A 25,658-nucleotide genomic window follows, 5' to 3' on the forward strand; every position below is an offset into this window, starting at 1 on the left:
CCTGGGCTTGTCCGCGACCTTGATCCAGTCATAGTTCCCCATCCAAACTCAAGGGCTATTTTTGCCAAACTAAACATGACCTAGAAGCAGTTTGCACAAAACAGGGGCAGAAACCAGGGGGAGATGGGGGGGAGAGAGGGGGTAAAGGGGGGAGGGTGGGGTGAGGGGAGAGAGGGGGGGAGGGAGGGAGAGGGGGGAGGGACAGTGGGGGAGGGAGAGGGGTAGAGGCTATGGGGGGGATGGGAGGGTGGATGGGAGGGTGGATGGGGGTAGATGGGGGTAGATGGGGAGGGGGTAGAGGGGAGGGGGTAGTGGGGGGAGGGGTGGAATGGGGGGGGAAGTGGTGGAGAGGGGGGAGAGGGGGGGGGGGGGGAGAGCGGGGTGAGAGGGGGGGGAGGGGGGGGAGAGCCAATTAGCCCACAAACCCGCACGTCTTTGGGGAGCGGGCGGAAACCGGAGCACCCGGAGGAAACCCACGGTGAACATGCAAACTCCACACAGACAGCGCCAGAGGTCAGCATGACGTTGGAGAGAATAATAACGTGGGAAATATGGAAGACAAAAATGCTGGAGAAACTCAGCGGGTACAGCAGCATCTATGGAGCGAAGGAAATAGGCAACGTTTCGTCCCGAAACGTTGCCTATTTCCTTCGCTCCATAGATGCTGCTGCACCCGCTGAGTTTCTCCAGCATTTTTGTCTACCTTCGAATTTCCAGCATCTGCAGTTCATTCTTAAACACAATAATGTGGGGAATATGGTTAGCTGGATTACAAGGCATGACTTTGCTGTTCTTCATCAGTACCAAGAACAGTCCCGCCCGGAAATGTCACCTATCCGTGTTCCCCAGTGTTGCGAAGATAGACACAAAAAGCTGGAGTAACAGGGGGCATCTCTGGAGAGAAGGAATTTTTTAAAAATTTCAAAATAGACTTTATTCAAATAATAAATATATACAATACAGCAACCATGTAAAAAAAAAAATCATCCGATATTCTCGGAGGCTGTACAAACATTCAATAGGAAACGATTGACGTTTCGGGTCGATGACGTTTTGTCATCCATCTGGCACTTTGTCTCTATGTAAACCAGCACCTGCAGTGTGGTTAGGGAGACTGGTCAGGGATTAGGGAAACGAGAGATATAGACGGTGATGTGGGGAGATAAAGAACAATGAATGGAAGATATGCAAAAAAGTAATGATGATAAACATAGAAACATAGAAAGTAGGTGCAGGAGTAGGCCATTCGGCCCTTCGAGCCTGCACCGCCATTCAATATGATCATGGCTGATCATCCAACTCAGTATCCTGTACCTGCCTTCTCTCCATACCCCCTAATCCCTTTAGCCACATCTAACTCCCTCTTAAATATAGCCAATGAACTGGCCTCAACTACATTCTGTGGCAGAGAATTCCAGAGATTCACCACTCTCTGAGTAAAAAATGTTTTTCTCATCTCAGTCCTAAAAGATTTCCCCTTTATCCTTAAACTGTGACCCCTTGTTCTGGACTTCCCCAACATCGGGAACAATCTTCCTGCATCTAGCCTGTCCAACCCCTTAAGAATATTGCAAGTTTCTATAAGATCCCCCCTCAATCTTCAAAACAGGACATTGTTAGCTGTTTGTTGGGTGGAAATGAGTAGCTGGTGCGACTTGGGTGAGGGTGGGATGGAGAGAGAGGGAATGCCGGGGTTACTTGAAGTGAGGGAAATCAATATTCATACCACTGGGCTGTAAACTGCCCAAGCGAAATATGAGATGCTGTTCCTCTAATTTGCGTTTAGCCTCCCTCTGACAATGGAGGAGGCCGAGGACAGAAAGGTCAGTGTGGGAATGGGACAATGGAGGAGAGCTGGGATAGAGAGGTCCACTGAGTTCCAGAACCAGGGGCCACAGTTTACGAATAAGGGGTAAGCCATTTAGAACGGAGACGAGGAAACACTTTTTCTCACACAGAGAGTGGCGAGTCTGTGGAATTCTCTGCCTCAGAGGGCGGTGGAGGCCGGTTCTCTGGATACTTTCAAGAGAGAGCTAGATAGGGCTCTTAAAGATAGCGGAGTCAGGGGATATGGGGGAGAAGGCAGGAACGGGGTACTGATTGGGGATGATCAGCCATGATCACATTGAATGGCGGTGCTGGCTCGAAGGGCCGAATGGCCTACTCCTGCACCCATTGTCTATTGAGTTACTCCAGCACTTTATGTCCGTTTTTGCCGGGGAAACTCCCTAACCCCTCCTCCAACCTTCGGTTTGTTCCATCAGCTGGATATTCGCCCTGGCAGTGTCGCATTACACGCAGTTATTAATAAACAGCGACTGCACTTCTCTGCCCCTGCTGATCTGAGTGTTTAAGAAGGAACTGCAGATGCTGGAAAATCGAAGGGAGACAAAAATGCTGGGGTAACTCAGCGGGTGCAGCAGCATCTATGGAGCGAAGGAGATAGGCAACGTTTCGGGCCGAAACCCTGAAGGAAATAGGCAACGTTTCGGGCCGAAACGTTGCCTATTTCCTCCGCTCCATAGATGCTGCTGCACCCGCTGAGTTTCTCCAGCATTTCTGTCTACCATGAAGGAGATAGGCAACGTTTCGGGCCGAAACCCTTCCTCAGACTGCTGATCTGAGCTCTGGGCGAGTTGCATTTGGAGGAGGAGGAATTTCAGATAATTCATCAAACTCCGGCTAATGCGTTTCCACAGCAACTAAAAAGCCTCTGATCACCAATGACAAAGCAGCTTCAGTCGGCAAACTTCAACCATAACAAGAAACGTGAATCGTGACAGGAATCATCGCTCAAGGATGAAAAAAAAATCAAAATGTTTTAAATATTAAATTCAAGCTCTTGGAATTTTTCATGAATTTAAATAACTGAAAATGCACAGAATATAATATTTTTCTGATGCATTTTCAATAATTTAAATACATACGAAATTCCAAGAGCTTGGATTTTATATTTAAAAACATTTTGTTTTTTTAAAGAGATGTCCAGAATAAGCCTGACTTTGGTTTGGAGATACAGTGTGGAAACAGGCCCTTTGGCCCACCGAGTCCGCTCCGACCAGTGATCACCCCACACACTCGTTCTACCCTACACACAAGGGACAATTTTTACAGAATCCAATTGACCAACAAAACTCAACGTCTTTGGACTGCGGGAGGAAACCGGAGCGCCCGGAGAAAACCCAGGCAGGACTTTCATATGAAGAAAGACTGGATAGACTCGCTAGTACTCGCTAGAATTTAGAAGATTGAGGGGGGATCTTATAGAAACTTACAAAAGGGTTGGACAGGCTAGATGCAGGAAGATTGTTCCAATGTTGGGGAAGTCCAGGACAAGGGGTCACAGTTTAAGGATAAAGGGGAAATCCTTTTGGACAGAGATGAGAAAAACATTTTCCACACAGAGAGTGGTGAATCTCCGGAACTCTCTGCCACAGAAGATAGTTGAGGCCAGTTCATTGGCTATATTTAAGAGGGAGTTAGATGTGGCCCTTGTGGCTAAAGGGATCAGGGGGTATGGAGAGAAGGCAGGTACAGGATACTGAGTTGGATGATCAGTCATGATCATATTGAATGGTGGTGCAGGCTCGAAGGACCAAATGGCCTACTCCTGCACCTATTTTCTATGTTTCTATGTTTCTCGGTCAGGGAGAGAACGTACAAACTCCACACAGACAGCACCCCGTGGTCAGGATGGAACCCGGGTCCCTGGTGCAGTGAGGCAGCGAATCTACTGCTGTGCCACTGACATATGATCTTGCATGTCTGTTTTCAAACAAGAAAATGACTGTGAACTTTTCTATATTTAGTGGTTTTCACAGCAAGGGTACACCATAATCATCGGTAACCAATTCTGTGATAACCTAATATTAGTAGCTACTAGAGAAACGTTTAACACTTCCTATAATAAGCAGCTACAGGTACAAGTACAGGTCTCAATTTGAACCCTGCATGAACCACTCGTAGATTGAGAGTCATGCAGTATTGAAACTGCCCCCTCAGCCCAACTCATCCACACCGACCAAGATTCCAGGCACAGCTAGCCCCATTGCAGTTGTACAGAGCCCTAGTGAGACCACACCTGGAGTATTGTGTGCAGTTTTGGTCTCCTAATTTGAGGAAGGACATTTTTGCTATTGAGGGAGCGCAGCGTTGGTTTACAAGGTTAATTCCTGGGATGGCGGGACTGTCATATGCTGAGAGAATGGAGCGGCTGGTCTTGTACACTCCGGAGTTTAGAAGGATGAGAGGGATTCTTATTGAAACATGTAAGATTGTTAAGGGTTTGGACACGCTAGAGGCAGGAAACATGTTCCCGATGTTGGGGGAGTCCAGAACCAGGGGCCACAGTTTCAGAATAAGGGGTAAGCCATTTAGAACGGTGACAAGGAAACACTTTTTCTCACAGAGAGTTGTGAGTGTGGAATTCTCTGCCTCAGAGGGCGGGGTCTCTGGATACATTCAAGAGAGAGTTAGATAGGGCTCTTAAAGATAGCGGAGTCAGGGGATATGGGGAGAAGGCAGGAACGGGGTACTGATTGGGGATGATCAGCCATGATCACATTGAATGGAGGTGCTGGCTCGAAGGGCCGAATGGCCTACTCCTGCACCTGTTGTCTATTGTCCAAACAGTCAGCGGGACGGGGTGAAGGAAAGAGCGTTCACGTCGCGGCCCTGTTTCCACCGCCACGCACAAGAAGCACAAGAAGCGACAAGACAGACACCATTGTGTGCAGATGCCAAGAAGTGTGTCCAGTTCTGGCTGAACATCTTCTAATCTTGTGTGTGGACTCGACGAGAAGAAGCGGAATTACAATACACAATTACAATCGAGCTGTTTACAGTGTACAGATATATGATAAGGGAATAACGTTCAGTGCAAGGTAAAGTCCGATCAAGGATAGTCTGAGGGTCTCCAATGAGGTAGATAGTAGTTCAGGACTGCTCTCTGGTTGTGGTAGGATGATTCAATTGCCTGATAACAGCTGGGAAGAAACTGTCCCTGAATCTGGAGGTGTGTGCGTCTTCACACTTCTGTACCTCTTGCCCGATGTGAGAGGGGAGAAGAGGGAGTGGCCGGGGGTGCGACTGGTCCTTGATGATGCTGCTGGCCGAACCTAAAGCTAAACTCCTATAGCTCGATATTGCCACATTGCAGTGCATACACACTGTTAATTTTGGGGGCTTAGAATTTAGAACATGAAAGGATAGGACATGCCAGAAACGGATTATTTCACAGAAAATTAAAAAAAGATTAACTATAAAAATAATCGTAATGACGCATCATGGCGGTCACGGTGGCGCAGCCGTAGAGTTGCCGCCTAACAGCGAATGCAGCGCCGGAGACCCGGGTTCGATCCCGACTACGGGTGCTGTCTGTACAGAGTTTGTACGTTCTCCCCGTGACCTGCGTGGGTTTCCTCCGAGACATTCAGTTTCCTCCCACACTCCAAAGACGTGCAGGTTTGTAGGTTAATTGGCTTGGTGGTAAATGTAAAAATTCCCTCATCTAAATCGTTAATATATATTGAAAATAACCGGAGTCCCAGCACCGAGCCTTGCGGCACCCCACTAGTCACTGCCTGCCATTCTGAAAAGGACCCGCTAATTCCTACTCTTTGCTTCTTGTCTGCCAACCAGTTCTCCATCCATGTGCAGGAAGGAACTGCAGATGCTGGTTTAAATCGAAGGTAGACACAACATGCTGGAGTAACTCAGCGGGACAGGCAGCGTCTCTGGAGAGAAGGAACGGGTGACGTTTTGGGTCGAGACCCTTCTTCAGACAAATGTCAGAGGAGTGGGTGGACACCAATAACATGTGATGTGAAACAAAGGCTAAAGACCACCGAGTCCACACTAACCATCAATCACCCCTTGCGGTCGAGCATGTGTCAAATTTCTGGGTGAATCGGCCCTCTGTAAATTGCCCCTGTGTGTAGGGTGTGGGATAACATAGAACTAGTGTGAACGGGTGATCGCTGGTGGGGCAAAGGGCTGTTTCCATGCTGTACCTCTGAACTAAACTAAACATTTGGTGCGAGGCACTAAAAGCTGGAGTAACAGGCAAGTGTACATATAAACAGTTGCATGGGTACATTTAAGTCCATTACAATATTTAGCCGCCGACTGCAATTCCATTTCAGTAACTATTTTGGAAAAAAGACAGCTGACCCATTTCTATTTTAACAACTTATCTCATCCCACCAGTCAATCAGCAGTGACGGCTTCAAAACCGCCCACAATATGTATAAAACCACGAGAGGAATAGATCGGGTAGATGCACAGAGTCTCTTGCCCAAAGTAGGGGAATCGAGGACCAGAGGACAGAGGTTCAAGGTGAAGGGGAAAAAAATGTAATAGGAATCTGAGGGGTAACTCTTTCACACAAAGGGTGGTGGGTGTATGGAACGAGCTGCCAGAGGAGGTAGTTGAGGCTGGGACTAGCACAATGTGTGAGAAACAATCACAGGTACATGGATAGGATAGGTTTGGAGGGATAACGGAGTCAGGGGATATGGGGAGAAGGCAGGAACGGGGTACTGATTGGGGATGATCAGCCATGATCACATTGAATGGCGGTGCTGGATCGAAGGGCCGAATGGCCTACTGCACCTATTTTCTATTGGGATATGGGCCAAACACAGGCAAGTGGAACTAGTGTAGATGGGACATGTTGCCGGTGAGGGCAAGCTGGGCTGAGGGGCCTGTTTCCACACTGTATCATTCTATGACTCCAGCTATGACTAATATGTGATTAAATTAAGCAAACACAAGTTAAAACTGACCATCAGTGGGTGGATAGATTTATTTATTGCTCTTTAAGTGAGTCATCATCTCATATAACCAACTGAAATTTGACAATGGTAAAAATAACCAGAGCTGAGACAGCAGAGGAGCAGGCCCTTCGGCCCACCGAGCTCATGCCATCCATCGATCACCCGTTGACACTAGTTCCATGTTATCCTACATTCACATTCGCTCCCTGCACACTAGGGGACATTTTACAGAGGGCCGATTAACAAACAAACCCGTACGTCTTTGGGATGCGAGGGGAACCCTGGAGAAAACTCAAGCCGTCACTGGGAGAACGTGCAAACTCCACACAAACAGCAGTGGTCGGGATCGAACCCGGGCGTCTGGTGCTGTACCACAGCGACGCACTTAAGGTTGAGACATTCTTCAGGATGTATGAATTTATCTAGCTTTGCCATCTTATCGATAGCAACGCCACTAAGTGGTTGCTAAAGATAGATCGGTATGTTGAAAGCCCACAGTCATAAAGGCACAACCGAGGATGTACTTCCCCTGCGGCAGCTGAGGAAACACAATCTGCCACAGGCAATGATGGTCCAATTCTACACGGCCATCGTAGAGTCTGTCCTCCCCTCCTCCATCATGGTCTGGTTTGGCTCGGCCACCAAGCACGACACCTGGAGGCTGCAGCGAATCGTCCGATCAGCAGAGAAGGTTATTGGCTGCAACCTTCCCTCCATTGATGAACTGTACACTGCAAGGGCCAGGAAGCGAGCGGGCAAGATCATCTCTGACCCCTCTCACCCTGGCCACAAACTCTTTAAATCACTTCCCTCTGGAAGGCCACTCCGGACTGTCAAAGCTGCCACAGCCAGACATAAAAACAGCTTTTTTTCCACAAATAGTAGCTCTACTCAATAACCAAAAATCTGTAACCTCCCTTTAATCTGGTATTTTGTTGGTTCACATGTTTAATCGATAATGTTTTATTATTAATGTTTTATGTGTCATTCCTAACTGTCACTGTATGTCATGTTGTCACTTGCGGGCGGAGCACCAAGGCAAATTCCTTGTATGTGAATATTTGGCCAATAAACTTATTCTTTCATTCATTCATTTACCAACACCGGCAATATGTTACTTGACACAAGTGGATTTTCTCCCTCCGTTATGTGAAGTGTAAATCAGTCTTGGACCTTAGTTTCTTGAATCCATTCCTTCTCTTCAAAGATGCTGCCTGTACCGTTGAGTTACTCCAGCATTTTGTGTCTATCTTGGACCTTACCTGTTCAATTTAGTAAGCAGTGACTTTTAAACTTCAGAGATACAGTGCAGAAAAAGCCCCTTCGCCTCACCATGTTACCACCAACCTGCGATCCCATCACACTAACACTATCCTACACACACTAGGAGCAATTTACAATTTTTACCAAAGCCAATAAACTTACAAACCTGTTCGTCTTTGGAATGAGATAGGAAACGGGGAGAACATACTAACTCCGTACAGACAGCACCCGTAGGCAGGATCGAACCCGGGCCTCTGGCGCTGTGAGGCAGCAACTCTACCGCTGCGCCACCGTGCCGCCCTGTGTGCCAGTGGAGAGGGGAATAACTGGGACCTAAAAGTAAATTTTCATAACTTAATTTTTTTATTTAAAAAACCTCAGGAACAATAGCTGGCAGACTGGGAAATGGACACTGTTCATAAGTGATAGGAGCAGAATTAGGCCATTCGGCCCATCCAGTCTACTCCACCATTCAATCGTGGCTGATCAATCTCTCCCTCCTAACCCCATTCTCCTGTCTTCTCCCCATAACCCCTGACACCCATACTAATCAAGAATCTGTCAATCTCCGCCTTAAAAATATCCACTGACCTGGTCTCCACAGCCGTTCGTGGCAATGAATTCCACAGATTCACCACCCTCTGACCCAAGTTGAACTCAATCCTTCGTGAAACATAAGACTGCATTTGAGAGGGACATCAGAGGGCCATGTTTCGTTTATTGTCACGTGTACCGAGGTACAGTGAAAAGCTTTCTTGTGTGCTATCCAGTCAGCGGAAAGACAATACGTGATTACAATCGAGCCATTTACAGTGTACTGATACATGATAAGGGAATAACGTTTAATGCAAAGTGGCAGCTCTGGCAGACGAGATCATGGGAAATCCCAAGAGATTGTTCTATATATTACAGGCACAAGGATAACAAGGGAGAGGATAGGGCTTCCCCAAGGATCAATGTACTCATCAATGCGATGAACCTCAGGAGGTGGGCCAGGTGTTAAATGAATACTCTTCTCATCTGTATTTACTGAGAAGGTCATGGAAGCAAAAGGAATCGAGGGAAATGAATGATGATGTTTGGATTAGTTTAGTTTAGAGGTACAGCACACACACACACACACACACACACACATCCCTGGAGGAAAGTATATCCATACCCATGCATGACAGGGAGAGATTGAGAGTTGAGTATAGGAGCAAAGAGGTCCTTCTGCAGGTGTACAGGGCCCTAGTGAGACCACACCTTAAGTATTGTGTGCAGTTTTGGTCTCCAGATTTGAGGAAGGACATTCTTGCTATTGAGGGAGTGCAGCGTAGGTTTACAAGGTTAATTCCCGGGATGGCGGGACTGTCATAAGCTGAGAGAATGGATCGGCTGGGCTTGTACACTCTGGAGTTTAGAAGGATGAGAGGGTTTATTATTGAAACATATAAGATTATTAAGGGTTTGGACACGCTAGAGGCAGGAAACATGTTCCCGATGTTGGGGGAGTCCAGAACCAGGGGCCACAGTTTAAGAATAAGAGGTAAGCCATTTAGAACGGAGATGAGGAAACTTTTTGTGGGGGCAGGTTCTCTGGATACTTTCAAGAGAGAGCTAGATAGGGCTCTTAAAGGTAGTGGAGTCAGGGCATATGGGGAGTAGGCAGGAATGGGGTACTGATTGTGGTTGATCAGCCATGATCACATTGAATGGCGGTGCTGGCTTGAAGGGGTGAATGGTCTACTCCTGCACCTATTGTCTATTGAGAGTTTGGACAGAGAGTTGTCAACGCAGTCTTGACACGTTTCTGTGTAGGAAGGAACTGCAGATGTCGGTTTACATCGAAGAAAGACACAGAATGCTGGAGTAACTCCGCGGGACAGGCAGCATCTCTGGAGAGAAGGAATGGGAGACATTTTAGGGTCGTGATCCTTCTGATCTGTGTAGGAATGAACTGCAGATGCTGGTTTACACCAAAGATAGACTCGGCCTACATGATCTCCCAGTACCATACATCCATAACACAAGAAAACTAAAATGATTTCAATCATACAGTCTATGTGATCTATCGCAGTCGCTGCCTCAAAAAGGCTGCCAATATCATCAAAGACCCACACCATCCTGGCCACCCACTCATCTCTTCGTTGCCATCAGGAAGAAGGTACAGGAGCCTGAAATCTGGAACATCCAGGTTCAGGAACAGCTTCTTCCCCACAGCCATCAGGCATTTAAACTCGACATCAAACAGTCTATTATCTAAATGGTGGCCGACTAGGAAAAGGGGAGATGCAGCGAGACCTGGGTGTCATGGTACACCAGTCATTGAAAGTGGGCATGCAGGTGCAGCAGGCAGTGAAGAAAGCGAATGGTATGTTAGCTTTCATAGCAAAAGGATTTGAGTATAGGAGCAGGGAGGTTCTACTGCAGTTGTACAGGGTCTTGGTGAGACAACACCTGGAGTATTGCGTACAGTTTTGGTCTCCAAATCTGAGGAAGGACATTATTGCCATAGAGGGAGTGCAGAGAAGGTTCACCAGACTGATTCCTGGGATGTCAGGACTGTCTTATGAAGAAAGACTGGATAGACTTGGTTTATACTCTCTAGAATTTAGGAGATTAAGAGGGGATCTTATAGAAACTTACAAAATTCTTAAGGGGTTGGACAGGCTAGATGCAGGAAGATTGCTCCCGATGTTGGGGAAGTCCAGGACAAGGGGTCACAGCTTAAGGATAAGGGGGAAATCCTTTAAAACCGAGATGAGAAGAACTTTTTTCACACAGAGAGTGGTGAATCTCTGGAACTCCCTGCCACAGAGGGTAGTCGAGGCCAGTTCATTGGCTATATTTAAGAGGGAGTTAGATGTGGCCCTTGTGGCTAAGGGGATCAGAGGGTATGGAGAGAAGGCAGGTACGGGATACTGAGTTGGATGATCAGCCATGATCATATTGAATGGCGGTGCAGGCTCGAAGGGCCGAATGGCCTACTCCTGCACCTAATTTCTATGTTTCTATGTAAACTCTGAACAACAACAGCCTATTGCACTTTATCTGTTTATTTATTGTGTATATATATATGGTCTATGGTATATAGACACACAGAACTTTTATCTCCTGTTCTGTATTATGTTTACATATTCTGTTGTGCTGCAGCAAGCAAGAATTTCATTGTTCTATCTGGGACACATGACAATAAAACTCTCTTGACTCTTGACAGTTAAAACGACCACCATTCAATCAATTCAGTAATTTCTGTGGCTTCAGTATATTTAACATCGGAGTACTGTGAGCAATTTTGGGCCCCATAGCCGAGGAATCATGTGCTAACACTGGAGCGGGTCCAGAGGAGGTTTACAAGAGTGATCCCAGAAATGTTTGGGTTAACATATGATGAGCGTTTAACAGCACTGGGCTTGTACTCGCTGGAGTTTAAATGAAGGGGGTCCACATTGAAACATACCGAATAGTTAAAGGCTTGGATAGGGTGGATGTGGAGAGGATGTTTCCACTAGTGGGAGAGTCTAGGAGCAGAGGTCACAGCCTCAGAATTTAAGGACGTTCCTTTAGGAAGGAGATGAGGAGGAACTTCTTTAGTCAGAGGGTGGTGAATCTGTGGAAATCTTTACCACAGAAGGCTGTGGAAGCCAAGTCAATGGATATTTTTAAGGCAGAGATAGATAGATTTTTGATCAGTACGGGTGTAGGGGTTATGGGGAGAAGGCAGGAGAATGGGGTTAAGGGGAAAAGATCGATCAGCCATGATTGAATGGACTAGACTTATAGACAATTGCTGCAGTAGGCCATTTGGCCCTTCGAGCCAGCACCGCCATTCAACATGATCATGGCTGGTCATCCACAATCAGTACCCCGTTCCTGCCTTCTCCCCATGTCCCCTGACTCAGCTATCTTGAAGAGCCCTATCTAGCTCTCTCTTGAAATGGGCTGAATGGGCAGATGGGCTGAATGGCCTAATTCTGCTCCTGTCACTTATGATCTTAAGTACAAGGGTTAAGCGTAATTTCAAAGTGTGGGAAACAAGTTGTGTCCAGATTCACCCTGATGATCATCTGTTATTGCTCTACACGTGCCTTGCCCACTGTACAATTTTGTGGTCAGCTTCAATAAGACCAAATCCTAAACCACAAATCATGCCAAACTCGCAATATTTAAACAAAGTAGGGGTAAAAGTTGAAGCATCATTGCAGCAAAGATTCCGTTTTATAGGTATCGCCTGATCCAGACATCTGCCGAAAACATCTTGTATTTTTTTTAGAGATACAGCGCGGAAGCAGGCCCTTCGGCCCATCGCACATTAACACTATCCTACACACACTTGGGACAATTTACACTTATACCAAGCCAATTAACCTACAAACCCGTACATCTTTGGAGTGTGGGAGGAAACCGTAGATCTCGGAGAAACCTCACGCAGGTCACGGGGAGAACGTACAGACAGCACCCGTAGTCGGGATCGAACCCGGGTCTCCGGCGCTGCGGGCGCTGTAAGGCAGCAACTCTACCGCTGCGCCACCGTGACCGCCGAGGTAGAAAAGAAAAGTCTGTCAAATTCCAAAGGCGATCTTCACAATCTATTAAAGACAGACACAAAATGCTGGAGTAACTCAGCGGAACAGGCAGCATCTCAGACCGTCTCTTCAGACTGAGAGGGGAGAGGGAAAGGAGAGATATAGACGGTGATATGGAGAGATATGGAACAAATGAATGAAAGATATAAAAAGTACAAATCAAAGCCAGCCAGATGATCAAGTAAAGGTGGTAAAGGTGGAACCTTTCGTTTCCCTCTCCCCTGAATCTCAGTCTGAAGAAGGATCACAAACTGAAAGGTCACCTATTCCTTTCCTCCAAAGTTGCTGCCTGTCCCGCTGAGTTAATTTTAAATCAGTCACTTGTATGTCCTTGTACACCAGTCACTGAAAGTAAACATGCAGGTACAGCAGGCAGTGAAGAAAGCTAATGGCATGTTGCCTTTCATAACGAGAGGATTTGAGTATAGGTCCTTCTGCAGTTGTACAGGGCCCTAGTGAGACCACATCTGGAGTATTGTGTGCAGTTTTGGTCTCCTAATTTGAGGAAGGACATTCTTGCCATAGAGGGAGTGCAGCGTAGGTTCACCCCCGGGATGGCGGGACAGCCATACGAGGAAAGATTGGAAAGACTGGGCTTGCATTCACTGGAATTTAGAAGGATGAGAGGTTATCCTATAGAAACGTACAAAATTATAAAAAGGACTGGACAAGCAGGAAAAATGTTCCCAATGATGGGGGAGTCCAGAACCAGGGGCCACAGTCTAAGAATAAAGGGGAGGCCATTTAAAACTGAGATCAGAAGAAACATTTTCACCCAGTTGTGAATTTGTGGAATTCTCTGCCACAGAAGGCAGTGGAGGCCAATTCACTGGATGAATTTACAAGTGTTAGATATAACTAGTGGAATCAAGGGATATGGGGAGAAGGCAGGCACGGGTTACTGATTGTGGATGATCAGCCATGATCACATTGAATGGTGGTGCAGGCTCGAAGGGCCGAATGGCCTCCTCCTGCACCTATTGTCTATGTTTCTATGAGCCTCCAGCTTTAGATTCCCCTAGAGAGAAAAATATTCTCCAGCATGCAGTCTGCTGGGATCTTAAATGCTTCTCATTTTTCTAGCTATCAGTAAGAGTACAGGCTAAAACCTGGTAATCTTCCCCTCAAATAAATCTTCCAACCTATAATCAACCCAGAGTGAATCATCTTTGCACAACTTCCAAGCCAGTTCTCTCTTTCACACTTTAAAGATACATTGCAAAAACAGGCCCTTCAGCCCACCGGGTCCGCGCCGACCAGCAATCACCCCGTACACTAACACTATCCTACACACGCTAGGGACAATTGCTCATTTTGTTACCAAAACCAATTATCTGCGTAACTTAAAGAAAAACTTGGCCGTGAGGTTACCTGTCAAAAGATTGACACAGTACACGGTAGATACTGTTCATTTAATGTATCTGCGGAATGTAACGAGGTTGGCAAAATGTACAATCCGCAGCTCTGGCCAGAAGGGACATATGTCCGGCGCTATTACGAGCCGCGCAGGGTTGGAATCATCGGATCAAGCACTGCGCTTGCTGCGGGGGGAATGAGTATGCCTGCTGGTGCTAAGGGGGCACTCGCTAGTCTCGCTAAATGGCCATACGGGTTCTATCATACAACTGTCGTGGCCTGCGTTTGGGCTGGAGCGCAGGGGATAAAGCTCGCCGCACAGTTGTTGATAAGTGAGATATTAAGACCACCGGGGAGATGGCAGCCCTGCCGGCAGTCCGTTAGTTTTTTCATGTTTTTGTTATTTTTAGCGTTTGTTAAAAGTTTGTTTTAATGTACTTCAGTTTGTTTTATGTGGGGGAGGGGGGAGGGGATCGGGGGAAATTTATTTTCAAGCTCCTACCTTCCCGGAGATGTGATCAATTTTTCGGATCACATTATCCGGGCTCTGCGGCCTACCATCGCTGGAGCTGGAAGCCTGTCGTAAAGCCTCGGGTGAGAGGGCCGAGTCGGGAGCTCCAACGCCGCAGAAGGTTCGACCAGCCCCGACGCGAGGTTTGATCGCCTGGCGCGGGGGAGCTGACATCCCCCCCGATGCGGGAGCTGAACGCCTCGACGCGGAGGGCCTGAACGCCGCCGGCTACGGGAGTTAAGACCGTCGCGTCAACGGAGGCTCGAGGCCCCACAACCGAGGAAGAACAAACGGAAGGACTTGAACTTTATTTCGCCTTCAATCACAGTGAGGAATGTGGAGGAGTCACTGTGGTGGATGTTCATGTTAAAATGTGTTTTTGAGTCTGATGCTTTTAATTGTATGACTGACTTGGCCAGTGAAACTCCTCGTATGTTGCAAAACATACTTGGCGAATAAAACCTAATTGTGATATGTATTTTATGGTGTTTTTATATGCAATGTATTTTTATGTAACGTTGTCCCTTGTCTGGACCTGGATTATTATTATTAACCTACCAACCTGTACGTCTTTAGAATGTGGGAAGAAACCGGAGCTCCTGGAGAAAAGCCGGGCAGGTCACAGGGAGAGCGTGTAAACTCCGTACAGAGAGACGCCCGTAGTGAGGATCGAACCTGATCTTTGGTGCTGCAGGTCAGCAACTCTTCCGCTGCGCCACCGTGCCCACCCCCAAATTCCACACTGTGCTCCAAGTGTTAAAGTCCAATTTCTTATAAAAAAGACAGAGTGACAATAGACAACAGGTGCAGGAGGAGGCCATTTGGCCCTTCGAGCCAGCACCACCATTCAATGTGATCATGGCTGATCATCCCCAATCAGTACCCCGTTCTTGCCTTCTCCCCATATCCCCTGACTCCACTATTTTTATGAGCCCTATCTAGCTCTCTCTTGAAAGCATCCAGAGAACCTGCCTCCACCACCCTCTGAGGCAGAGAATTCCACAGAGTGCTGGAGTTAACTCAGCAAGTCAGGCAGCATCTCTGTAGATCATGGATAGGTAACATTTCTGGTCGGGACCCTTCAGGAAGATGCTGCCTGACCCGGTGGGTTACTCCAGCACTTTGTGTCTTTTTTTGGTAAGCCAGCCTCTGCAGTTCCTTGTTTCTGCGGAGTCCCAAGTGGGGAAAAATTCCCACCAACCAAACTCGGCCAAGACCGAGCTTCCCACTTTGGAGACAGGTGGAACAGCAGATGTGGGTTGGTTTTCCACCAAGAATATTATTTCCCATCAAAAAGGTTCCTCTCCTTGGTTGAACCTCAACCAATCTCGTGACCTTCAAAGTGATCCCAGGAACGAGAGGGTTAGCATATGATGAGCGTTTGACAACACTGGGCCTGGACTCGCAGGAGTTTAGAAGGTTGAGGGGGGGGGGAAACCTCATTGAATCTTACAGAATAATGAAAGGCTTGGATAGAGTGGATGTGGAGAGTCTAGGACCAGAGGTCACAGCCTCAGAATTAAAGGGCGCTCTTTTAGAAAGGAGGTGAGGAGGAACTTCTTTAGTCAGAGGGTAGTTAATCTGTGGAACTCATTGCCACAGAGGGTTGTGGAGGCCAAGTCAGTGGATATTTTATAAGGCAAAGATAGACAGATTCTTGATTAGAACGGATCAAGAATTATGGGGAGATGGCAGGAAAATGGGATTAGGAGGCAGAGATCATCTACGATTGAATGGCGGGGTGGACTCGATGGGCCGAATGGCCTAATTCTACCCCTATAACTTGTGAACTTGCAGTGCTGAATAGAAGATTAATCTCGTTTAAGTTCGTTCCCACCACCAGAATCATCAACCACTTCAATTCAGTTCCAAACGAGACAGAAATCGCTGTGGTTAAATGAAATACATTAACCTCTGATTTCATTACGGGAAACTGATTGGGGATGATCAGCCATGATCACATTGAACGGCAGTGCCAGCTCAAATGGCCGAATGGCCTACTCCTGCACCTATTGTCTATATTGTGTTCAAGTATAAGCCACCACACCTTAAGCTAAGCTATTTCCAAACAGCTGTGTTACTAGCCTATATCCGAGAAAAAATATTTACACGGAAGTTGCCAGGACCTGAAGGCCTGAGTTATAGAAAGAGCAATGGGCAGGCTAGGATTTTATTCCCTGCAGCTCAGAAGGCTGTATAAGGTCTGGCTATAATCTGTGGCAACCATTGCCACACACGGCTGTGGAGGTCAAGTCAATGGATATTGACCGACTCTTGATTAGTACGGGAATCAGGGGTTATGGGGAGAAGGCAGGAGAATGGGGTTGAGAGGGAGAGATCGATCAGCCATGATTGAATGGTGGAGTAGACTTGTAGACAATACAATAGACAATAGGTGCAGGAGTAGGCCATTTGGCCTTCGAGCCAGCACTGCCATTCAATGTGATCATGGCTGATCATCCCCAATCAGTACCCCGTTCCTGTCTTCTCCCCATATCCCCTGACCGCTATTTTTAAGAGCCCTATCTAGCTCTCTCTTGAAAGCATCCAGAGAACCTGCCTCCACCACCCTCTGAGGCAGAGAATTCCACAGAGTGCTGGAGTAACTCAGCAAATCAGGCAGCATCTCTGTAGATCATGGATAGGTAACATTTTTGGTCAGGATCCTCCAGGAAGATGCTGCCTGACCCGGTGGGTTACTCCAGCACTTTGTGTCTTTTTTTGGTAAGGCAGCCTCTGCAGTTCCTTGTTTCTGCGGAGTCCCAAGTGGGGAAATATTCCCACCAACCAAACTCGGCCAAGACCGAGCTTCCCACTTTGGAGACAGGTGGAACAGCAGATGTTGGTTGGTTTTCCACCAAGAATATTATTTCCCATCAAAAAGGTTCCTCTCCTTGGTTGAACCTCAACCAATCTCGTGACCTTCAAAGTGATCCCAGGAACGAGAGGGTTAGCATATGATGAGCGTTTGACAACACTGGGCCTGGACTCGCTGGAGTTTAGAAGGTTGAGGGGGGGGGGGGAACCTCATTGAATCTTACAGAATAATGAAAGGCTTGGATAGAGTGGATGTGGAGAGTCTAGGACCAGAGGTCACAGCCTCAGAATTAAAGGGCGCTCTTTTAGAAAGGAGGTGAGGAGGAACTTCTTTAGTCAGAGGGTAGTTAATCTGTGAAACTCATTGCCACAGAGGGTTGTGGAGGCCAAGTCAGTGGATATTTTATAAGGCAGAGATAGACAGATTCTTGATTAGAACGGATCAAGAATTATGGGGAGAAGGCAGGAAAATGGGATTAGGAGGCAGAGATCATCCACGATTGAATGGCGGGGTGGACTCGATGGGCCGAATGGCCTAATTCTACCCCTATAACTTGTGAACTTGTGAACTTGCAGAGCTGAATAGAAGATTAATCTCGTTTAAGTTCGTTCCCACCACCAGAATCATCAACCACTTCAATTCAGTTCCAAACGAGACAGAAATCGCTATGGTTAAAGGAAATACATTAACCTCTGATTTCATTACTGGGTACTGATTGGGGATGATCAGCCATGAGCACATTGAATGGCGGTGCTGGCTCGAATGGCCGAATGGCCTACTCCTGCACCTATTGTCTACATTGTGTTCAAGTATAAGCCACCACACCTTAAGCTAAGCTATTTCCAAACAGCTGTGTTACTAGCCTATATCCGAGAAAAAATATTTACACGGATGTTGCCAGGACTTGAAGGCCTGAGTTATAGAAATGGGCAGGCTAGGATTTTATTCGCTGGAGCTCAGAAGGCTGAGGGGTGATCGTATAGAGGTGTATACGGTCTGGCTATAATCAGTGGAAACCATTGCCACACACGGCTGTGGAGGCCAAGTCAATGGATATTGACCAATTCTTGATTAGTACGGGAAGCAGGGGTTATGGGGAGAGGGTAGGAGAATGGGGTTGAGAGGGAGAGATAGATCAGCCATGAATGAATGGTGGAGTAAACTTATAGACAATAGACAATAGGTGCAGGAGTAGGCCATTTGGCCCTTCGAGCCAGCACTGCCATTCAATGTGATCATGGCTGATCATCCCCAATCAGTACCCCGTTCCTGCCTTCTCCCCATATCCCCTGACTCCGCTATTTTTAAGAGCCCTATCTAGCTTTCTCTTGAAAGCATCCAGAGAACCGGCCTCCACCGCCCTCTGAGGCAGAGAATTCCACAGACTCACCACTCTCAGTGAGAAAAAGCATTTCCTCGTCTCCGTTCTAAATGGCTTACCCCTTATTCTGATGGGCCGAATGGCCTAATTCTGCTCCTATCACTTATGAACTAAGATCTGCCTACTCTGGCTAAATGACTCGATTCCCCTCACGACCTTGTAAGATCCATGTCCTCCGACCCGCTGAGATATTCCAGCACTCTGTGCCTTTTGCTACTGGCTATATGTAGGATTGATGGCAAGCGAGTGAAAAAGAACAGAGAAACTACTATCCTGCAAGACCCCAGGGCATTCTCAGTCTGAAGAAGGGCCTCGACCCGAAACGTCACCTATTCCTTTCCTCCAGAGATGCTGCCTAACCCGCTGAGTAACTCCAGCGCTCTGTGTGATCATCCACACATTTATCTCCTCCCGCCTAGATTACTGCAACTCCCTTCACACTGGCATCAGCCAATCTTCCCTGTCCCGCCTGCAACTGGTCCAAAACGCCGCAGCGAGACTCCTGGCGGGCACCCGAAAAAGGGACCACATCACCCCGATCCTGGCCTCTCTCCACTGGCTCCCTGTGCGGTTCCGTATAAACTTCAAGATTCTCCTCCATGTCTACAAAGCCCTCAATGGGCTTGCCCCCACCTACATCAAAAGTCTTCTAACCCACCACTCCACCTCCAGGCCCCTCAGATCGGCCGACTGAATATCCCGCGGTCTAGGCATAAGCTCAGGGGCGACCGTGCCTTTCGGTTGCAGCCCCTAGACTGTGGAACAGCATACAATACAATACCGTTTATTTGTCATTTGAAGCTCACATGAAGTTCAAACGAAATTTGGTTTCTGCAGTCATACAAGAAAAGAACCAAGACACACACCAACACAATTTACACAAACGTCCATCACAGTGAATCTCCACCTCACTGTGATGGAAGGCAAAGTCTTGTCTCTCCCCTGCTCTCCATTCCTCTCCCGGATGTACCATCCCTCTTCTCATCAGAACAGCCCCATGCATCGACTCCTTTAAGTCGAGACTTAAAACTCATCCCTACTCTCAAGCCTTTCTTGACGTCCTCTGAGTGAGGAACAGCACCTCATATTCCGCCTGGGTTGCTTGCGTCCGGATGGCATGAACGTTGAATTCTCCCAGTTTTGCTAGCCCTTGCTGTCTCCTCCCCTTTCTTAACCCTCGAGCTGTCTCCTCCCATCCCCCCCCCCCGCCCTCAGGCTCCTCCTCCTCCCCTTTTTCCTTCCTTCTCCCCCCCGCCCCCCCATCAGCCTGAAGAAGGGTTTCGGCACGAAACGTCGCCTATTTCCTTCGCTCCATAGATGCTGCTGCACCCGCTGAGTTTCTCCAGCATTTTTGTGTACCTTTGAGGGCTATATGTATATAGTTTGTTTGTTATACTATTCTTATACACATGTAAAGCATTTTGGCCAACGAGAGTTGTTTTTTAAATGTGCTATATAAATAAATGTGACTTGATTTGACTTGACTATGTACCATTGCCTGATATCAGACCTCAACCAACCACTTCTGTCACCACTCATCTTGTTAACAAAAATGTTGACAATCCTTCAGGCCATCGACCATTTCCGGAATAAATCTGATTCTTTATACTTTTTCAGTTATAAACTCATCACTGACAATTTGTTCAGACTCGTAAACAATGATGTGAATCACTACTTCCTCTGCAAGGCCGTGCCAGGTTGACTGGGCATTTCCTTAAAGGAACCACAACCTCAGCGAGCAAAGAGTTATATATCCGGCTGCGGAAACACCTTTCTCACTTCCCCCCAGTTTGTTCAGGGACCGGCGGTCAGACGAAGTGAACAGTCACAGCTGGAGGATGGACATTCCCTCCCACCCCAGGTGTAGCTGCAGCAAGTATGGTCCTGACCTAGCGCCTACAGTGTGAATGGGGCTACATGTCTTAATCTAGACGGAGGCAGGCGAGACGGGTCTGGGTTGAGACGTGGTCGTAGTCGGAGGGAGGGAGGAATCACAGAGGGGGAGCAGCGAGAGAGAATGTTGCCGAACCCTCGTCGGATCTGTCCCGCCCCCTCCCCTCCCCTGACATCAGTCTGACGAAGGGTCTCAACCCAAAACGTCGCCCATTCCTTCTCTCCCGAGATGCTGCCTCATCCGCTGAGTTACTCCAGCATTTTGTGTCTACCTTTAATCTAGGCGGAGATGGCTGGTTGGGGGGTTGTGGGGGAGGGGGGGGGAGGAGCGGAGGAACGGAGGGAGGGGGTGAGGAAGGGGTGATGGATGGAGGGGTGGGCGAGGGAAGGGAGAGGGGGGGAGGGGGGGGGAGGGGGGGGGAGGGAGGGGGGGGGGGGGGGGGGAGTCACGCAGCTTGTAAGGAAATAGGGCAGCAATACTTGTGTAGATACAATGAACTGCAGATGCTGCTTTACAAAAAAAGACACAAAGTGCTGGAGTAACTCAGTCTGAAGAAGAGTCTCGACCAGAAACATCGCCGATCCATGTTCTCCGGAGATGCTGCCTGACCCGCTGAGTTACTCCAGCACTTTGAGCCTTATTTCACCCTCACCCATCCAGGCCACATTCCTTCCCTGGGTCACTTGAATGACTGGAGTGGGGCGGGCCTGGAGAGGAATAACCCAACGGAGGAGAGGGGGCGAGAGAAACTCGATCTTTGTGCCCCACCGTCTTTCCACAGCCGTAGAGTTTTTGTCTCTTCATTACTACGCAGCCTGTTCCCTTTCTTTTAGTGTCACAGAGTGATACAGTGTGGAAACAGGCCCTTTGGCCCAACTTGCCCACACCGGCCAACAATGTCCCATCCCATGTTCCACCTGCCCCGATTTGGTCCATATCCCTCCAAACCTGTCCTATCCATGTACCTGTCCAACTGTTTCTTAAACATTGCGATAGTCCCAGCCTCAACTACCTCCTCGGCCAGCTCGTTCCATACACCCACCACCCTTTGTGTGAAGAAGTTATCTCTCAGATTCCTATTAAATATTTTCCCCTTCACCTTAAACCTATGTCCTCTGGTCCTCGATTCCCCTACTATGGGCTGTGCATCATCTACCCGATCTATTGTTTAAGAAGGAACTGCAGATGCTGGAAAAATCGGAGGTGGACAAAAATGCTGGAGAAACTCAGCGGGTGAGGCAGCATCTATGGAGGGAAAGAATAGGTGACGTTTCAGGGTCGAGACCCTTCTCTCCACAGATGCTGCCAGTCCCGCTGAGTTTGTGCTACATCCCCCAATAGAGGGAGAGCGGGCAGTGAGATGGTTAAAGTGGCTGCATTGTGAGGGGGGATTCACGGGCTGGTGACTGCAGCCGGCAGCAGCTGCAACAACAGCGGGGAGATGTGATATCCCGACTGAAAGGGGCATACCTTGTTAAAGCCTTAACTCCCGATCCGGGCTCCTTCTACCTCTCCTATCCCCCTCCGTCTCTCTCTATCTCTCTCTCTCTCCTCATCCTTGCCTCTCCCACCCTCCTCCTCTCTCTCCCCATCTTCATCTCCTTCCCCCACTCCCTCTCTCATCTTAGCCTCCACCCATCCTCTCTCTATCCTCCTCCTCGCCTCTCCAACCCTCCTCTCTGCTCCCCCCTCTCATCTCCACTCCTCCATCCTCTCCTCTCCCTCATTTCCTTCCCCTCCTATCTCCTTCCTCCCCTCCTCTCTCTCTCCTCTCTCATCCCCTTTTCCCCACTCCACTCTCCCTCATCTCCCTCACCCTTCTTCCTCTCCTCCTCCACCCTCTTTCCATCCCCTCATCCCTCTGCACCTCGCCCTTCCTCACTTCTACCCCCCCCCCCTTCCACTTCCTCCCCTCTCCCTTAATTCCTATCTCTTTCTATCTCCCCCCCCTCTCCTCTTTCACCCCCTTCCCCGTTCTGTCTGCAACCCAGTGTTAATATCCGGACCCCTTGTCAACCCCCCAGCTCCCTCCCCGGGCTCGTTCTCCCTCCCTCCCTCCCCTACTCTCTCTCCCCCTCCCACCCTCCCTCTCTCTCTCCCTTCTTTCTCTCTCCCCCTCCCTTCTCTCCCTCTCTTTCCCCTTCCCCTTTCTCCCTCCCTCTCTCCCCCCTCCACACAGCGCTGCCACTGAAGAGCGCTTCCACTCTCAGCCCTACACTGTACAACGGGAGGGCGAGGGGGAGTAAAACTTGGCATTCTTATATATATATTTTTTTTAATTCCACGTTTTAAATAAAATCCAGCAAACTCACTGACCTCCCGTCTCCTCGCCGGCAGAAGAAGACATTTCAATGAGGGTCTCGTCCCGTTTGTTGTTGTACGATATCATTTTAACACAGCTCCCACTGCAGCTGCAGCAGCAGCAGCCCGCTCCTCGCTCCTCTCCTCTCTCCTCCCCTCTCTCTCCACGACGTGTGGCTTAAAGGCAAAGTCCTGCCTTCTCTTACGTTTTCAATCGGCAGAATCACACTGTCACATATCCTCGGCCTGTGGTGGTTTTTTTTTTTTAATTCTTGTAGAGCTGTCGTGACCAACTCACTTCCAGAGCATCTTACACCCACAGCGGTATGGTTATTGTGTGTAGGAAGGAACTGCAGATGCAGTGGTTTAAACCAAAAATATAGACACAAGGTGCTGGAGTAACTCAGCGGGACAGGCAGCATCTTCTGGAGGGAAGGAATGGGTGACGTTTCAGGTCCAGATCCGAAACCTCACCTATTCTTTTTTTCTCCAGAGATGCTGCCTGAGTTCCTCCAGCTTTTTGTGTCTATCTTCTCAACGTTGACTTCTCTAACTTCAATTAACCCTTGCATCCCCTCTATCTCCGCCCCCTCCCCCACCCAAGTCGTTGTACAAGTTTGACTGTGGTCCTGGTGAGTTTCGTTGTCTGTAACTCATTTTCACCTAGCCCACAGCTAACAACGGCCAGTTTCCATTGTCATCCTTTACTGTTTTGCATATCTTTCATTCAAGACGAGGAACATTTATTGTCACATGCACCAATTGGTACAGTGAAATTTGTGGTCACCATACAGCCACACGAATAAAATAAAGAACGCAGAACACGATAGTCTATAACATAAACATCCCCACACAGTGGTATCAAAGTTTCCCACTGTGAGGGAAGGCACCAAAGTTCAGTCCTCCTCATCGCTGATGTTCGCCCGTGGTCGGGGCCTCCCGAGCCCTCCGCAGTCGCCGCTACGGGCGGCCCGATGTTCAGGCCATCTCGCCAGGATGGTAGAACTCCGACGTCGGTACGGGTGAACATTCTCAGTGGCTCGGACTTCCGAATAGGCCACTTCCTACCGGAGTCCACGGCTCCCGAAGTCCACAGGCCGAGCTGGGCGGAGATTCAACGCTGGCGACCCCCGGTAAAGGGTCCCACGACTCCGCGATGATGAAGTCAGTGCCGCCCGTGGTTAGATGCTCCGCCAACCACATCCGCAGCGGGCCCAACGCTCCGGAGCTACAAACGGCGATCCAGGTAAAGGCATGGCCCGCTCCGCGGTGAATCCAGTGCTGCGCCCGCCGCCGCTGTAGCTCGGGTCCGGTCCCCGGTCTCCGGCAGGAAAGGCCGCGCCAATCCAGTTGGTCGGCCGCGAGAGGGGGGGCGAGGACGCGACTCGGAGAATAATGGAGTCCTCGCCAGGAAGTGACTGGGAAACGGTTTCCCCCTTACCCTATTCCCCTCCTCCACATAGAAATACTAAAAAAAATCCTCCAAAACATGCTTTTAAAACAGACTAAAAATTAAAAAAATAGAAAAACAGACAGACTCTTGGCAGAGGCTGCCATCATGCGGCGCCCCTAGTGGCCAGATTATTCTCAATCTCTCTACATCTCCATCTGTATCTCTGTTCTCCCTTTCTTCTGATACTCAGTCTGAAGAAAGGCCTCGAACACGAAATCCATTCCTTCTCTCCAGAGATGCTGCCCGGCCCGCTGGGTTACCCCAGCTTTTTGTATCCATCTTCAGTTCACATTTTATGGAGCTTTTATTTTCCCTGGGTTGGTAAAACATTTCCCCCCCTAAATCCAGATCACCAAATGTGTGGGCCAGGCAACATCTCCGGAGACAAGGAATAGGTGACGTTTCAGGTCGGAACCCTTCTTCAGACTGTTTCAAATGTTTTGTTTAATTTAGGGATACAACAGGGAAACAGGCCCTTCAGCCCATCGAGTCCACGTCAACCATCATTCACCCGCTCACAGTAATTCTGTGTTATCCCACTTTCTCATCCACACCCTACACACTGGGGACAATTTACAGAGGGCCATTGATTCAGGAATCTGCACGTCTTTGGGATGGGAAGAAACCGGAGCACCTGGAGAAAACCCACATGGTCACGGGGAGAACGTACAAACTCCGTACAGACAGCACCCGTAGTCAATGGACAATAGACAATAGGTGCAGGAGTAGGCCATTCGGCCCTTCGAGCCGGCACTGCCATTCAATGTGATCATGGCTGATCATCCCCAATCAGTACCCCGTTCCTGCCTGCTCCACATATCCCCTGACTCCGCTATCTTTAAGAGCCCTATCTAGCTCTCTCTTGAAAGTATCCAGAGAACCGGCCTCTGAGGCAGAGAATTCCACAGACTCACAACTCTCTGTGAGAAAAAGTGTTTCCTCGTCTACGTTCTAAATGGCTTACCCCTTATTCTTAAACTGTGGCCCCTGTTGCCTGACCCACACATTTATTTTATGTGGGGGGTGGGGGAGGGGGGGGGAAACTTTTTTTCAATGTCTTACCTTGCCGGAGATGCGTTTGTTTTCCGGATCATATCTCCGGTCGCTCTGCGGCCTAACATCACGGAGCTGGCGGCCTTGCTCGGGACTGACTTTGAGCCCCACCGCGGGGCCGTGGACCTACCATCGGAGCCTGCAACCCCGTGCCCGGGATCGACGCTCCACCCGTGACCTGCGGATTTCAACATCGAGGAGCTCGCTGTCTCGGGTAGAGACTGATGTCGGGAAGCTTCAAAGTCGCAGGAGGTTCGACCAGCCCCGACCCGGGGTCCGATCGC

General features: G+C 48.6%; 1 protein-coding gene across 7 annotated transcripts in view; it reads right to left on the reverse strand.

Annotated features, from left to right (window-relative positions):
- Positions 1–23,086, reverse strand: part of ano5 (anoctamin 5) — a 114,044-nt gene extending 90,958 nt beyond the window's left edge. For 3 of the 7 annotated variants that reach the window (XM_033038665.1, XM_033038664.1, XM_033038666.1), the window contains exon 1: positions 22,884–23,084. In XM_033038665.1, coding sequence (XP_032894556.1) covers positions 22,884–22,956 — 73 coding nt within the window. In that variant the 5' untranslated portion in view covers positions 22,957–23,084. Of the gene's footprint in view, positions 1–22,883 lie in introns of all 7 variants that reach the window. The other 4 variants (XM_033038663.1, XM_033038661.1, XM_033038667.1 and 1 more) reach the window with 3 other exon arrangements.
- Positions 23,087–25,658: the final 2,572 nt, after the last annotated feature.

Source organism: Amblyraja radiata, chromosome 20 (genome assembly GCF_010909765.2).
Source record: "Amblyraja radiata isolate CabotCenter1 chromosome 20, sAmbRad1.1.pri, whole genome shotgun sequence".
Taxonomy (NCBI): domain Eukaryota; kingdom Metazoa; phylum Chordata; class Chondrichthyes; order Rajiformes; family Rajidae; genus Amblyraja; species Amblyraja radiata.